The sequence below is a fragment of the Haliotis cracherodii genome, unplaced genomic scaffold, assembly GCF_022045235.1.
Source record: "Haliotis cracherodii isolate W230 unplaced genomic scaffold, xgHalCrac1.p SCAF_15, whole genome shotgun sequence".
In the NCBI taxonomy this organism is placed as follows: domain Eukaryota; kingdom Metazoa; phylum Mollusca; class Gastropoda; order Lepetellida; family Haliotidae; genus Haliotis; species Haliotis cracherodii.
The window spans coordinates 35,592,040-35,609,661 of record NW_027266270.1 but is presented as its reverse complement, the minus strand read 5'-3'; the positions used below and the strand labels follow the sequence as shown (position 1 = coordinate 35,609,661).

Sequence of the window (17,622 nt, the reverse complement as noted above, 5' to 3'; positions counted from 1 at the left end):
GTTCTGTCTGTCTGGTCCTTTTGTCAGGCCTGATTGTTTGAAGAGATTTACAGTGTTGGGGGCCACTAGGTGAGCCTGTCACACCATCAGGGTAAGTTGACCAATGGTTTTGTTCATCAGTGACTGTCTGGATTGGATTGGTCATGAATGTATTGCCCTCCCAGGACACTTGGTCCTGCATTGTGCAGTCAGCCTGGGTTAGAGGCATCCATGTGCCCTACAGACCAGTGTGGCATCATAGTCATCCCTTCATCAATCTGACAGACTGATGTAATGCATCTACTCATGCTATTTGAGGACATGTATGGCAAATTGACAATCAGTTTTCTGTCGGAGGGTAGAAGTGGGGTGTAGGTGAAGCCATGATTCACCGTCATGACATTGTGTTTCCTTCCTGCTTGAAGATGATATGAAGCCAGTTCATGTATAGGGAGTGTGAATGTGTTGTCGAGTGAGAGTGATTTGGTAACCAGTCTCAAATGGTAATTTAAGCAGAATATTCTCATTACATTCAAACTGTAATATGCACGTACCTCATGTCAACACATTGAAATATTGGCATCAGTCAGAAAATTATATTCATTTCTGCCTGCAAATAACCATGCTGGTTCGTGATTAGTATTCTTTCCAAATGTTAATTCAATCTTACAATTCTCTTTATTCCAGGTTATGAATATTAACAATGATCTTTGAGAAAACTATGTTGATCATAGTAGATTGGTGTGATGTTGTGTGTGAGATTACAGGGGCCTGACACAAGTGCTTTGATAATGCATGGGCATCAGTCTTCCTTAAAAGGGCCTCAGCAGGTTGACATTTGCAGCTAGGATCTGAAATTTCAAAATAGTCTGATATGGCTTCTCTCTTTGGTTGAAAACATCTTTCTTTTTCTCATATCCAAAATGTCATATGCTGTTTGCTGCTTGATGCCCGACATGAACTACTCAACATTTACAACAAAGCTGCAGTCCAAGAGAGTTTCAGGACTGTCATCAGTCAATGTAGATAATCTATACACAGCATACAGCCACATCTTTAACTAACCATGCACACTACTCAACATTTACAACAAAGCTGCAGTCCAAGAGAGTTTCAGGACTGTCATCAGTCAATGTAGATAATCTATACACAGCATACAGCCACATCTTTAACTAACCATGCACACTACTCAACATTTACAACAAAGCTGCAGTCCAAGAGAGTTTCAGGACTGTCATCAGTCAATGTAGATAATCTATACACAGCATACAGCCACATCTTTAACTAACCATGCACACTACTCAACATTTACAACAAAGCTGCAGTCCAAGAGAGTTTCAGGACTGTCATCAGTCAATGTAGATAATCTACACAGCATACAGCCACATCTTTAACTAACCATGCACACTACTCAACATTTACAACAAAGCTGCAGTCCAAGGGAGTTTCAGGACTGTCATCAGTCAATGTAGATAATCTACACAGCATACAGCCACATCTTTAACTAACCATGTACACTACTCAACATTTGCTGAGGACCAAAATAGTCATGTTTAGTATTGTATTGTTGTTTATTCCTTAATGAGGCCACCGGCCGATTATACAGTCTTGCTTGACCATGGTATAAGATCTATACCAAAACATCGCCTTTACAGTACCGTATTTAGGAAGTTGTTATCCATAAATTGTGTTTACTTTGTCATCCTTCAACTTCTAAGTAACAAATTCAAACAATTCAAGTATATACTCACACATACATATACATCTTTGAAAGAGAGCACCAAGATGTTTGCCTTATGACGTACAGTAGTGGACAGTACAACTACTTAGGATAATTAATGACATCTTTAAAAAATTTATTGCATTTCTCAAGTCCTAAGAAAATATATTTGACTAGACTGTAAAGTGAAGGCGGATTCGAGCTTGAGAACAGCATCTAAGTTTGTGCTGGTTTGGATGGACACAATAATATTTTGGTAAAATGCTATCTCTTTGATCTGCTTAGAATGGACTTTGGAGGCAGAAATGGTATTCTGATTCTGCTGTTAATACTATGCAAAATGGACATAATTTTAAATTTCTGTTAATATTGTACTGTTGACCTATTCCTATCATTAAAGTACTGTATGACTAGAGCATCTAATTTTGGCTAAAGATCATATTGTGAATTCAAAAATATAATCTTCCAAACCATTCTATTTTCTATTTTAACATGATTGTTAAAGTCTAACTGTGAGGAAGCTGTGATATTATCTTTCCATATCTGTACATAAATATCTTTACAGCGTTTTACAAATTGGTCAATAAATAAATCAATGTAGCCAACACCTTGATGGAGCCAAACTTCTCCAAAACCATGCTTATAAAACAAGTTTTTTATATCATAAGCTTAGCATGAATGAACTCAAAGTGGTACGCATGCTTAAGAATAATATTTGATTTTTGGCTCAGCAATCACAACCAATAAGATTTTAATATCAAAGATATGAAGCTGTATACTTATAGGAAGTTTTTGAAACATAAAAGATTTACATTGTAAATTTAGTCCAAGGTGTGGTCCTTAACCAAGCATGCGCACAACTCAACACATCTGTGGTACATGAAGCAATGAACGGTTGTGGTGTTTTCTTCAGAAACGAAAAGACGTCTCAGCTTTACACTGCAGAAATATAACCTACTGCATGGTCAAACCTCACTGTTTCTTGGGACGGGCTTAACCAGACCTGTTCCCCGTTTCACAAAGTGACCATTATAAGTGCTGTGACTAGCATAACTCCATCACTTTAACATGACATGTGACAGACATATAGCTACTATTGTTTTGTGGAAGGGGAACCGCCTCCGTGGTCTAGTGGTAGAACGGAAGGTCTGGGGTTCGATCCCCGGCTGCGTCATACCAAAAGACGTTAAAAGATGGTACTTGTTGTTACCCTGTCTGGCGCTCGGCATTAAGGGGCTGAAATAAGGACTGGTCGGCTCGGAGTCAGTATACTGTGTCTGAGTGGGTAATCATGTTTAACTGCGGAATGGTATCTCAGTGAGCTAGCACTATAAATCGGCATCAGTCCGGACTAGTACAAGCAGCCAAACAAACACACACACGTACATGCACGTCGCTATATAAGTGCAATAATCTTGGACGCGATGTTAAACCCCATTTCACCTGACTTGTGGAATGGGCTCCTCAGCTCAGAGGCCACTCGGGTCCCAGATCTGCAGCAGATGTAAGTAAAATTGGAATTAAAATTTCCAGTTCATGCTATCCTAGTTCTAACTAGTGTAATGACTTTGTAGAAGCGACTTGTTTTGCACTGGTAAAATGATGAATATAAAGGAAGCACTTTTATCCTTGGTTTTACTTTATTGAATTGTTAAACTACAGTTTTAAGACTCCAATGAATTTAGGAAAACAGGAATTTTAGAAAAAGTCATATTGGAACAAAATAGTGATTTATTCCTAATTTGCCTGCCAAGGGGTCTTAGTTTAGAATCCTAAATAAGTCCCTGTACTCTATATATGCACTGTCTACAGATGGGAGTTACGTTCACACAGGAATACTGCCTGTACGCTAAGACTTAGTATGATGAGACATATCTTAGATGATGATGATGATGGTCTGTCTCCCTGGATCTCCCAGCCATCAATGTTGGAATCTCTGGTCGTTGACCCTAATGAGGCTAATAGTGTGTCAATGGATATGTTGGTGTCTGCATCTGTATTATCATTGATAAGATTGAAGACGTTTACTTGCAGTATATTACCCAAGAAACCTGAAGATGCTGCAGCGCATATCTATTAATTGGCTGTATCTTGGAGACACTACAGTGGTATATATAGAGATTATTATAAAGCATGTGTGTCATACTGGTTTTGCAATACGAATGTCAGAATTCTTGTATTTCACAAGCGAGAGCAAGGTAAAACATGAATTCTGACACTCTGTAAAACAAAGATGACACACATGTGAGTGTAATAATTTCTTTATTACCCTTTATTTCTTATTCCTTTTGAGCTGCCTTTTACAAAACATGCACTGATCACCACAATGTCCTAGAAAACTAGAATTGGTCGAATGACGTCAACAATCTCAGTCATTCTGACCTCGCGTCACAATGAGATTCAAATGACGTCAACAATGACATCCAGATGATAGACACAATGCACTGGTACGGAAGAAGTGATATTTGCACTAGTGCACATACAATTTTTATGAACTTGATTATTTCTAACCCTGTGGGTAATAAATGGTGTTATGTACTGGTTAGAAGGACTTTCTGGGAGGAAATGGGTAGTCCAGGGTCCAGGGGTTAAGGTGTTTTCAAAGACTTCTTATATTTTCTATGCCAATGAAGCATCCTTTTTTGCTGACCGTCAACATGGTCACTGCTATGACAATTCTTGTAAATCATCATCACCTTGATGAACTGCAATATTGCTGATGCAGTGTTATGCAATACTCACTAGCTCACTCTTCCTCAGTGCTGATAACATCATGCAGGCAGCCGTGATGGTGAAAAGCCTGATATATAACTTCACTCACTCACTCACTCACGGAAGAAGAATATCATTATAAGAATCGGGTATGTCAACCTGACTTTTTAGGTAATTGAATGTCAGTATTATATCACTGTAGTCTTTACTTATGTCTCTTTTTTTGTCTTTCAGGTTTCACAGAATACCTCCTGTCTGACGAATGTGATATTTTTGACCCAATGCATAAAAAAGTCTGCCATGACATGACACAGCCTCTAAGTCATTATTTTATTGCCAGTTCGCATAACACGTAAGTATTTGTGTCGTGTTGACCAAGACAAACCGTACTGTCCGTCATCTCCATGATTCAGTTATATGTCAGGTGGCGTTTCACCCGCCAGCTTGGTCTCAAGATGATTTACTTAATAACTTGTTGTGTAAACATAGATAGGCAGGCCCTGTAGTCAGGGGTGGTGGGGTAGCCTAGTGGTTCGTCACGCTGAAGACCCTGGGTGATTCCCCACATGGGTACTATGTGTGAAGCCCTTTTCCAGTGTCCCCTGCCGGGAATTTGCTGGAATATTGCTAAAAGCGGTGTAAAACAATACTCTCTCACTCACTCATATTGGCATGCTTATTGGAAGTGGCGACTAATGGGATCAGGTGGTCAGGCTCGCTGACTTGGTTGATACATGTCATCGTATCGCAATTGCATGGATTGATGCTCATGATGTCATCGATTATTTACAGACTGCCATCATATAGCTGGAATATTGCTGAGTACACCAATAAACAACAAACAAACAAACTCATATAGGCAGGTCATACAGGCTTGTCACTTTGTCTTCACTGATGTTTGTGTGGACTGACCTAGAACACCATGACCTCCTTGTCCAGCACCTGCTCCAGCTGCCCACCTCGTCATGCAGTAAAAACATGTACACCTGACACAGTATCATCAAAAATGTTGTTTGTTGTTGTTTAACTGCACTCAGCAATATTCGAGCTACATGACAGTGCTCTGTAAATAATCGGGTCCGGATCAGTAAATCCGGTGACTGATGTTGTGAACAATGATCCTCTACATCGGGGTACAATGAAACGTAAAGTACCAGGTCATCGAATCTGACCACCGATCCAATTGGTGGCCTCTTATGACCAGCATAGCTTGCTGGGGACCAGTTCTAAACCATAATCCCTACAGGGGTACATTGAAATAATGGTCATGCTTGTAATTTGTTGGAGAGTTGCGTGTATGCTAGTATCTATGACACACAAGCTGCCTTTCACCCAGGATTCGGTCACACTGATCTGTCGTCTGTTGCCATTGATAATGTTATGTTTTGTGTGGTAGTAGCTGTGTTTCACAGAACTATATGTGGTTGGGTAGCTCAGTGGTTAATGTGTTTACTTGTCTTGCTGAAGAGCACAGATTAATTCCATCTTGTGTGCAGTGTGTGACGTCCATTGTTGGTGTTTCATGTCCGTATGTTGCTGGAATATTTCTACATGCGGCGTGAAACTAACTCACTCCTCCATCAAAGAGCAGCCATGTGCTCAGTAGAATGGAACACACACAATGCATACTTTCTGCACTTCTCCCAGCAGATATGACGGAAATACACCATGCCTGTGTTCATGGGTTTCATTCCCCACATGGGTACAATGTGTTAAGCCCATTTCTGGTGTCCTCCGCCGTGATATTACTGGAATATTGCTAAAAGTGGCATAAAACAAGACTCATGGGTTTCACAAAAGTGGTAAACGTAAGAGACCTGAATCACTTCACACTTTCCTCCCACATTAAGCTGACATGTCCGGGACCCCCATTGTTATGTTTGGGACCCCCAATTGTCATGTCTGGGACCCCCACTGTTATGTCTTTGACACCCATTGTTATGTTTGGGACCCCCATTGTTATGTCTTTGACACCCATTGTTATGTCTATTGGACCTCCATTGTTATGTCTTTGACACACATTGTTATGTCTATTGGACCTCCATTGTTATGTCTTTGACACCCATTGTTATGTTTGGGACCCCCATTGTTATGTCTTTGACACCCATTGTTATGTCTATTGGACCCCCATTGTTATGTCTTTGACACACATTGTTATGTCTATTGGACCTCCATTGTTATGTCTTTGACACACATTGTTATGTCTATTGGACCTCCATTGTTATGTCAGTTGGACCCCCATTGTTATGTCTTTGACCCCCATTGTTATGTCTAGGACCCCCAGAATATTACTTTGAGTCCCCAGGTCTCACAAGCAGACCGACCCAGGTACATCACTCTGTGGAGATCATTGAGTATGCAATTAATCCTGTTATACATCTGAAGAAAAGCCAATCTGAAGATGAGGCAATATTCTGTGAGCATAATTATACATTATTGATAATTTATCAGTTTTTAAATCATTGAATGATAAGAAAAGCAAGAAAGTAGATTATGATAAACTGTGATAAAGAATTAGTGTACAAAACTTGCCCTATGTTACCCTCCTCGCGAATACAGTGTTTGTGCAGAAGGACGCTGTGCTGATGTTCCGATGTGGAGTCTGTGTGAGGACCAAGTTTGCCCAAGATAATGGAATCACCAGGCCCTCTATATATTTTATGTTGGGTAAATTCAATCAGACTGCTTGATATTGACTGGTGACTGAAAGGACACCATTGTGTCAAGAAGAATCAATTTTAAAATGTCAACAGTGTTTGGAGATGAAAGGCCTGTCAAATCTGATCTGATTTATCTCTTAGTAGGAATAACAGCGTGAGATCGTGTCCTCTTACCCACCCTTGATCAGGCAGCCTTCATAATGCCTTCAATTATGAAGGCTTAGTGCAGACAAAGTATTGAATAGATCACTGGGCCTTCATCAGATGGTGCAGTCATTTAAGGAATGGGTTTGGTACATCTGAGTCCTTCAGGATCTGTTGGTTATGAGTTGGAATGACACATTTTTACCATTATGATAATCTGATTCGATTTATATCTTGGTTTGACTACCCCCTCTTAATCAGGCAGCCTCCATTAACCTGAGTTAGAACTGGTCTCCAGCTACCAGTACTTGTACTAGAGAGGCAACTAATGGATGGTGGTCAGGTTCCCTGACTTGGTTGATGCATGTCATGGTATCCACTTTGTGTAGATCGATGCACATGATGTCAATCACCTGATTTTCTGGTCCAGACTATATTATTTACAGACCACCGTCATATTGATGGAACTGAGTGCCGTGTTAAACAATAAATAAACAAACAAACCAAAGCAGGTTGATACTTGATGTACACTGACCGCCTCCATGGCCTGCCTGGAAAACTGAAGGTTGGGATCAGGTCATTCCAAAAGACTTTAAAAGATGGTACTCAGTGGGCTAGCACTATAAAACCGGCGTTAATCCAGACTTGTAAGCACAGGCAGCTACATATACACACATACACAAAAGTGCATGCATGTCGCTATGTAAGTGCAATAATCTTAAACATGATGTAAAACTGCATATCAGCTCACCTGATCAGCACCTAGGGGCTTTCCTCCCACAATGAGCCGTGATGTAACTGCAATATTGTTCAATGTGACACTTATCCCAATTTACATACTGCAATCCAAACAGGATAATGGGGAATTAGATCCAGCAAACTTACTTGTTAGCTGTGAATGCAGGTGAAGGAGACACTTATAATGAGGAAACGAGGTGTGATGCCCAAGGGTATATCCAACCTTTCATCGCGTGCAAACCACTCACTTCCAAAAGAATGTTGACAGAACTTTGACATGTCCTCGAGTGAGGATAAGGTGTGTAGTTGATGCCTACATGCTCCGCCTCCACAAGTGGTTGTAGGTATTGACTCCTCATCCCATATGTGAGAAAAATTATGCTTTGCTGTTAGTAAAGTGTAATTTATCTCAATATTTGATGCATTTTCAAAAAGCCTTTTATACTTTGGGTTGAAGTGTACTTTAGCTGATCCAGGTCTGATTCAGTCCTTGGAAATGGGGTTCAACCTATGTAAAAAAATGTCTATTGCACAGATCAGCCTACATGTTGTGAAGAGGGGATTATACATCCTTGGTGTCTGCTATCACTATACAGGGATACTTTGATGGTGTGTTACTTAAATGCCATCATCAATGTTTTCTTACTCATTCACTCAGTTGCCTGACCCAGACTTGATTGTTTCCAAGCTCACCTGACATAGCTGTTACATTGATAAATGCTGAACAAAAAATGATGCTAAAAAACAAATTATGGTTTTTACCTTTGCTCTTTCAATGTGTCATTTCGGTACAGCTGCTAATATCTTCATCAAGCACTTGTTTCGATACAGATGCTGGTACCTTTATCAAGCACTTGTTTCAGTACAGGTGCTGGTACCTTTATCAAGCACTTGTTTCAGTGTAGATGCTGGTACCTTCATCAAGCACTTGTTTCGGTACAGATGCTGGTACCTTTATCAAACACTTGTTTCAGTGCAGATGCTGGTACCTTTATCAAGCACTTGTTTCGGTACAGATGCTGGTACCTTTATCAAGCCCTTGTTTCAGTACAGATGCTGGTACCTTCATCAAGCACTTGTTTGGGTTCAGGTGCTGGTACCTTCATCAAGCACTTGTTTCAGTACAGATGCTGGTACCTTTATCAAGCACTTGTTTCAGTGCAGGTGCTGGTACCTTTATCAAGCACTTGTTTCAGTACAGGTGCTGGTACCTTTATCAAGCACTTGTTTCAGTGCAGATGCTGGTACCTTCATCAAGCACTTGTTTCGGTACAGGTGCTGGTACCTTCATCAAGCACTTGTTTCAGTGCAGATGCTGGTACCTTTATCAAACACTTGTTTCAGTACAGATGCTGTTACCTTTATCAAGCACTTGTTTCAGTGCAGATGCTGGTACCTTTATCAAACACTTGTTTCAGTGCAGATGCTGTTACCTTCATCAAGCACTTGTTTCAGTACAGATGCTGGTACCTTCATCAAGCACTTGTTTCAGTGCAGATGCTGGTACCTTCATCAAGCACTTGTTTCGGTACAGATGCTGTTACCTTTATCAAACACTTGTTTCGGTACAGGTGCTGGTACCTTCATCAAGCACTTGTTTCAGTGCAGATGCTGGTACCTTCATCAAGCACTTGTTTCAGTACAGGTGCTGGTACCTTCATCAAGCACTTGTTTCAGTGCAGATGCTGGTACCTTTATCAAACACTTGTTTCGGTACAGATGCTGGTACCTTTATCAAACACTTGTTTCAGTGCAGATGCTGTTACCTTTATCAAGCACTTGTTTCAGTACAGATGCTGGTACCTTTATCAAGCACTTGTTTCAGTACAGGTGCTGGTACCTTTATCAAGCACTTGTTTCAGTACAGATGCTGGTACCTTTATCAAGCACTTGTTTCGGTACAGGTGCTGGTACCTTTATCAAGCACTTGTTTCAGTACAGATGCTGGTACCTTAATCAAGCACTTGTTTCAGTGCAGATGCTGGTACCTTCATCAAGCACTTGTTTCAGTACAGATGCTGGTACCTTTATCAAGCACTTGTTTCAGTACAGATGCTGGTACCTTTATCAAGCACTTGTTTCAGTACAGATGCTGGTACCTTCATCAAGCACTTGTTTTAGTACAGATGCTGTTACCTTTATCAAACACTTGTTTCAGTGCAGATGCTGGTACCTTTATCAAGCACTTGTTTCGGTACAGATGCTGGTACCTTCATCAAGCACTTGTTTGGGTTCAGGTGCTTGAATCTTTAACAAGCATTTGTCTTGCCTTGTCTGTCGTCATTGATACTAAAGCTTCTAAAATGCAACGGATGGATATTATTGCCGTAAACAACATTCCCTCACCCGGGTTATTCAGAAACCTGATGCCCCACATATGTCGCAACTGTTAGCTGATGCCTAGTGTCCCCTGTCATGCTGCAGTTGATGATCTGATGCACACTTTAGTGATATTGGACACTGCAACAATGCATATGTCAGAAGTAAAACCTTTCAAGCTGACATTTGTACAATAGGATATGGTTTAACTTGGTGTGGGTAATTTGCTGTGCTTGGAAACTAAACATGTGTCAGAAACTGTTTTTGAATAGCATTTAAATATTCTTTTCCCTTTCTGCTTCTTCGAGTTCCGTTGAAGAAGACTCTCCCTGAGCCTCTCTGCATGTGACTATCGACTAGAGATAATGGACCATGAAAAAACGGAATTGATTTGTGCAATTGCCTTGGGCATTGCGCAAACACTGGCAACAAATCTACCAATCTCATTTCTAATTCATTGAAGCACAATTTCATGTAATGAAGCATTTGTAACAGCAGACCATGCTACCAGTTTAATGGCAACATCCAAGATTGTCTTTTTCCCCTGTGAAAACTGAGGTATTTCTCAAGAGCACATCACTGCCTCGTTCAGCAAATTGTTTAAACATTCTTGATTTAAAGTATAGAAAGAATATCTGTATTTCCTATGGATTTCTTCCATTCAAGAACATCTATGTTTGTTGCTAATACTTCAAGACTTCTAATATTTTCTATGTCAATGAAGCATCCTATTCGGCCGACCGTCACCATGGTCACTACTACGACCATCATCACCGTGATGAACTGCAATCAATTACTGATGCAGCGTTATGCAATACTCACTGGCTCACTATTCCTCAGAGCTGATAACTTCATGCAGGCGGTCATGATGGTGAAAAACTCACTCACTCACTCATAATCTACATTTTCTGTACTTGAAGTTCAACAGCAAGCATTTTCAAGAAGATAAATAGTTTGTTATTGAGCAAAGTTTTCTATTTTTCACCAGAAATGACCTGCTACAGATTTGCCATCTAACTAATGATAAAAAAAACAGGTGTTTTCTGCAGGGCAGGGGCATGTGTGAGTAATGGCACCGTTTTCACAGTTTAGCTTTTCACCCATCTGAAGTTTTTAGCTATCAGACTTAAAATCAATGAATGAAGCTGTGGGTTTGGAAGCACTGCAAGGTTTACTCCATGTTCCATGTGACCTGGGCTGCTTGATACATCAGTTCTGCAGAAGAGTCCTCCAAGGCGTAAATACACAGGGAAGTTGTCTCGTCACATATCTCTATGTCATAGACTGATACCCTAACCAAGGACAAATCCTTCATGTTAGGATTTTCGTTTTTGTAGAATTAAATTCAAATTTGTGTAGTTTAATGTTTTATGTATTATTTTATGTAATATTATTTGGGAGGGTTTTGTAAAAAGGGAAGAAACAAGTTCTGAAAAGGTTTAAACTGTTGGATGGTTTCTGTTTTCAAGTAACATGTAAACATGCAGCGCTAGAAATTGGCACTCGTCTTACAGTCCTGACCAAACTGCCCAATAGTAAAGGTATCCTGACAAGAAACAATTTGCCTTTTTCAAGGGTTTAGTATTGTTATCATTATAGGGACGAGTGGACTAAAACGGTTAGTTTCTATCGCTGGACATGTACACCAGTCTACTTCTGTGGGTGGTCTACGGTGCTGCAATTTGTTGCCTGCTAAGTTGTCAGCTGATTGTCATCCTTGATCTGTCAGCACGGTTTCAACAAGGGGATAAATGTCACTTACCTCCCACATAGGCTGACATGCTGTGATATAACTGAAATACAGTTCAAAGTAGTGCTCTACCCAACTCTCCAGCTCTGTTGGCAATTGTAGGGATGTCTAAGAGAATGTATTAAATTACAGAGTTTGAGACCCTGTTTCTTTTATAGAACATGATGGATGATCTGTTTGCTTGTGAAGATAATGTTCATGCCAGCTTGCATCTGGTCTTGTTTTTCGACTTGTTTGTGGTCCCATCGGGACCCAGGTGAGAACAGGTCCCAAGCACTGCAGGGTATGGATCGTTGCTCATGTTGTCAGTCACTGGTTTGCCTGATCCATACTTAACACTTTCAACACTGCAGGATGGTACACTGGCCAAGAAGTCACGAGTCCCCGGACACTGTAGGGTATGGATCGGTGCTCATGTTGTCAGTCACTGGTTTGCCTGATCCATACTTAACACTTTCAACACTGCAGGATGGTACACCGGCCAAGAAGTCACGAGTCCCCGGACACTGCAGGGTATGGATCGGTGCTCATGTTGTCAGTCACTGGTTTGCCTGATCCATACTTATGTATGTTGATGGAGATTTATAGATATGATTTTTGTTGGGTTTTTTCCAAAGTCGGAAAAAATCAGTTTGGTGGCATAATATAAGACAAAATATAGCGCATAATTAGTCTGGCTTTATTGTCATTTCAAATAGTCATCATAATGAAGGACTTACTAATTGCAAGGCCTATCAATCTTTGTCGGGTACAAAAAGTCTGAGATGCGTTTATGCTTGTCATAATGGGGACAATATCTCATGGAAAACTTCAGTTAAACAAACACTTGAGCATTAATACACCCAGCATGGACACAGACCATTCTATGATAGGCCATAGCCATTTGCGGAAACACTGAAATAAATATACTAAATTAGATTTTCCTGTGGATGGGTCCTTTGTATGAGGAACCCTAATCTGATTAGTTTCCTTCAATGGTCGGTGTTCAGCGATGAATAGGTCCTCATTTTCTCGTAATCGCCTATAAATGATGACTTTTTCCAGATGGTCCATGATTGTCTGTATCACTAATTGTGAATTGTGTTGGATGATGTTCATGATGTCAGTCCCTGGATTTTCTGGGCCATACATGATTAATTATACTATAGACTGCTGTCATACAGCTGAAAATATTGCTGAGTGCGGCATTAAACAAACAAACAAAACTTTGTGTTATGTAAACAACTTGGCAAATAGGGTGCCTGGTGTCAGTAAGAGGTGGGCCCTTACTGACTGCTTGTGCTAGACAGCTTGGTGAATAGGGTGCCTGGTGTCAGTAAGAGGTGGGCCCTTACTGTCTGCTTGTGCTAGACAGCTTGTTGAATAGGGTGCCAGGTGTCAGTAAGAGGTGGGTCCTTACTGACTGCTTGTGCTAGACAGCTTGTTGAATAGGGTGCCTGGTGTCAGTAAGAGGTGGGCCCTTACTGTCTGCTTGTGCTAGACAGCTTGTTGAATAGGGTGCCTGGTGTCAGTAAGAGGTGGGCCCTTACTGACTGCTTGTGCTAGACAGCTTGTTGAATAGGGTGCCTGGTGTCAGTAAGAGGTGGGCCCTTACTGACTGCTTGTGCTAGACAGCTTGTTGAATAGGGTGCCAGGTGTCAGTAAGAGGTGGGCCCTTACTGACTGCTTGTGTTAGACAGCTTGTTGAATAGGGTGCCTGGTGTCAGTAAGAGGTGGGCCCTTACTGACTGCTTGTGCTAGACAGCTTGTTGAATAGGGTGCCTGGTGTCAGTAAGAGGTGGGTCCTTACTGACTGCTTGTGCTAGACAGCTTGTTGAATAGGGTGCCTGGTGTCAGTAAGAGGTGGGTCCTTACTGTCTGCTTGTGCTAGACAGCTTGTTGAATAGGGTGCCAGGTGTCAGTAAGAGGTGGGTCCTTACTGACTGCTTGTGCTAGACAGCTTGTTGAATAGGGTGCCAGGTGTCAGTGAGAGGTGGGTCCTTACTGTCTGCTTGTGCTAGACAGCTTGGTGAATAGGGTGCCAGGTGTCAGTAAGAGGTGGGCCCTTACTGTCTGCTTGTGCTAGACAGCTTGTTGAATAGGGTACCTGGTGTCAGTAAGAGGTGGGCCCTTACTGACTGCTTGTGCTAGACAGCTTGTTGAATAGGGTGCCAGGTGTCAGTAAGAGGTGGGCCCTTACTGACTGCTTGTGCTAGACAGCTTGTTGAATAGGGTGCCAGGTGTCAGTAAGAGGTGGGCCCTTACTGACTGCTTGTGTTAGACAGCTTGTTGAATAGGGTGCCTGGTGTCAGTAAGAGGTGGGCCCTTACTGACTGCTTGTGCTAGACAGCTTGTTGAATAGGGTGCCTGGTGTCAGTAAGAGGTGGGTCCTTACTGACTGCTTGTGCTAGACAGCTTGTTGAATAGGGTGCCTGGTGTCAGTAAGAGGTGGGCCCTTACTGACTGCTTGTGCTAGACAGCTTGTTGAATAGGGTGCCTGGTGTCAGTAAGAGGTGGGCCCTTACTGACTGCTTGTGCTAGACAGCTTGTTGAATAGGGTGCCAGGTGTCAGTAAGAGGTGGGCCCTTACTGACTGCTTGTGCTAGACAGCTTGTTGAATAGGGTACCTGGTGTCAGTAAGAGGTGGGCCCTTACTGACTGCTTGTGCTAGACAGCTTGTTGAATAGGGTGCCTGGTGTCAGTAAGAGGTGGGCCCTTACTGTCTGCTTGTGCTAGACAGCTTGTTGAATAGGGTGCCTGGTGTCAGTAAGAGGTGGGCCCTTACTGACTGCTTGTGCTAGACAGCTTGTTGAATAGGGTACCTGGTGTCAGTAAGAGGTGGGCCCTTACTGACTGCTTGTGCTAGACAGCTTGTTGAATAGGGTGCCTGGTGTCAGTAAGAGGTGGGCCCTTACTGTCTGCTTGTGCTAGACAGCTTGTTGAATAGGGTGCCTGGTGTCAGTAAGAGGTGGGCCCTTACTGACTGCTTGTGCTAGACAGCTTGTTGAATAGGGTACCTGGTGTCAGTAAGAGGTGGGCCCTTACTGACTGCTTGTGCTAGACAGCTTGTTGAATAGGGTGCCTGGTGTCAGTAAGAGGTGGGCCCTTACTGTCTGCTTGTGCTAGACAGCTTGTTGAATAGGGTACCTGGTGTCAGTAAGAGGTGGGCCCTTACTGACTGCTTGTGCTAGACAGCTTGTTGAATAGGGTGCCTGGTGTCAGTAAGAGGTGGGCCCTTACTGTCTGCTTGTGCTAGACAGCTTGTTGAATAGGGTACCTGGTGTCAGTAAGAGGTGGGCCCTTACTGACTGCTTGTGCTAGACAGCTTGTTGAATAGGGTGCCTGGTGTCAGTAAGAGGTGGGCCCTTACTGACTGCTTGTGCTAGACAGCTTGTTGAATAGGGTGCCTGGTGTCAGTAAGAGGTGGGCCCTTACTGACTGCTTGTGCTAGACAGCTTGTTGAATAGGGTGCCTGGTGTCAGTAAGAGGTGGGTCCTTACTGTCTGCTTGTGCTAGACAGCTTGTTGAATAGGGTGCCTGGTGTCAGTAAGAGGTGGTATCTTACTGACTGCTTGTGCTAGACAGCTTGTTGAATAGGGTGCCTGGTGTCAGTAAGAGGTGGATCCTTACTGACTGCTTGTGCTAGACAGCTTGTTGAATAGGGTGCCTGGTGTCAGTAAGAGGTGGGCCCTTACTGACTGCTTGTGCTAGACAGCTTGTTGAATAGGGTGCCTGGTGTCAGTAAGAGGTGGGCCCTTACTGACTGCTTGTGCTAGACAGCTTGTTGAATAGGGTGCCTGGTGTCAGTAAGAGGTTGGCCCTTACTAACTGCTTGTGCTAGACAGCTTGTTGAATAGGGTGCCAGGTGTCAGTAAGAGGTGGGCCCTTACTGACTGCTTGTGCTAGACAGCTTGGTGAATAGGGTACCTGGTGTCAGTAAGAGGTGGGCCCTTACTGACTGCTTGTGCTAGACAGCTTGTTGAATAGGGTGCCTGGTGTCAGTAAGAGGTGGGCCCTTACTGTCTGCTTGTGCTAGACAGCTTGTTGAATAGGGTGCCAGGTGTCAGTAAGAGGTGGGCCCTTACTGACTGCTTGTGCTAGACAGCTTGGTGAATAGGGTACCTGGTGTCAGTAAGAGGTGGGCCCTTACTGACTGCTTGTGCTAGACAGCTTGTTGAATAGGGTGCCTGGTGTCAGTAAGAGGTGGGCCCTTACTGTCTGCTTGTGCTAGACAGCTTGTTGAATAAGGTGCCTGGTGTCAGTAAGAGGTGGGTCCTTACTGACTGCTTGTGCTAGACAGCTTGTTGAATAGGGTGCCTGGTGTCAGTAAGAGGTGGGCCCTTACTAACTGCTTGTGGTAGACAGCTTGTTGAATAGGGTGCCTGGTGTCAGTAAGAGGTGGGCCCTTACTGACTGCTTGTGCTAGACAGCTTGTTGAATAGGGTGCCTGGTGTCAGTAAGAGGTGGGCCCTTACTAACTGCTTGTGCTAGACAGCTTGTTGAATAGGGTGCCAGGTGTCAGTAAGAGGTGGGCCCTTACTGTCTGCTTGTGCTAGACAGCTTGTTGAATAGGGTGCCTGGTGTCAGTAAGAGATGGGCCCTTACTGTCTGCTTGTGCTAGACAGCTTGTTGAATAGGGTGCCTGGTGTCAGTAAGAGGTGGGCCCTTACTGACTGCTTGTGCTAGACAGCTTGGTGAATAGGGTACCTGGTGTCAGTAAGAGGTGGGCCCTTACTGACTGCTTGTGCTAGACAGCTTGGTGAATAGGGTACCTGGTGTCAGTAAGAGGTGGGCCCTTACTGACTGCTTGTGCTAGACAGCTTGTTGAATAGGGTGCCTGGTGTCAGTAAGAGGTGGGCCCTTACTGTCTGCTTGTGCTAGACAGCTTGTTGAATAGGGTGCCTGGTGTCAGTAAGAGGTGGGTCCTTACTGACTGCTTGTGGTAGACAGCTTGTTGAATAGGGTGCCTGGTGTCAGTAAGAGGTGGGCCCTTACTGACTGCTTGTGCTAGACAGCTTGTTGAATAGGGTGCCTGGTGTCAGTAAGAGGTGGGCCCTTACTGACTGCTTGTGCTAGACAGCTTGGTGAATAGCTAGGGTACCTGGTGTCAGTAAGAGGTGGGCCCTTACTGACTGCTTGTGCTAGACATCTGTACATTGCTTACTCTGTATAGATCATGAACACTTCAGACATGTAGTATAATCCTTCACAAAACCAATCCTAGTGAGAGCTGTTGTTCAATCTCCTTCATTTCAATTGCCTCTTTGTGGCAGACTTTTTAAGCATGAAGAGGAACTGCAACAAACCTGGCTTGCAGAAAGTGCAGACAATCACATCGACTGTTCAATAAGAACTTTTTGACCCAAATGAAAGGAAAGTGAAGAGGATAATGAATTGGTAGCTTGATACTGATGCTATGCTTTGTGTTGTAGGTACCTATTAGAAGATCAGCTGAAGGGGCCGTCGAGTGTGGAGGGATATGTCCGAGCTCTGGAGAAAGGCTGTCGATGTATTGAACGTAAGTACAAAAACCTGATACATGTAAACAGAAGTTTGTCCAAACCAAAGTTTCTCCTTCAAGACACCTGTTGGGATCCTGGGGCTGAGTAAGTAGAATTGCC

General features: G+C 42.9%; 1 protein-coding gene across 4 annotated transcripts in view; it reads left to right on the top strand.

The window, feature by feature from the left end:
- Window positions 1-17,622, top strand: part of LOC139462558 (inactive phospholipase C-like protein 2) — a 220,729-nt gene that overhangs the window by 160,749 nt on the left and 42,358 nt on the right. For all 4 annotated transcript variants that reach the window (XM_071244378.1, XM_071244376.1, XM_071244375.1 and 1 more), the window contains exons 9-10: window positions 4,646-4,763; window positions 17,434-17,519. In XM_071244378.1, coding sequence (XP_071100479.1) covers window positions 4,646-4,763; window positions 17,434-17,519 — 204 coding nt within the window. The remainder of the gene's footprint in view (window positions 1-4,645; window positions 4,764-17,433; window positions 17,520-17,622) is intronic.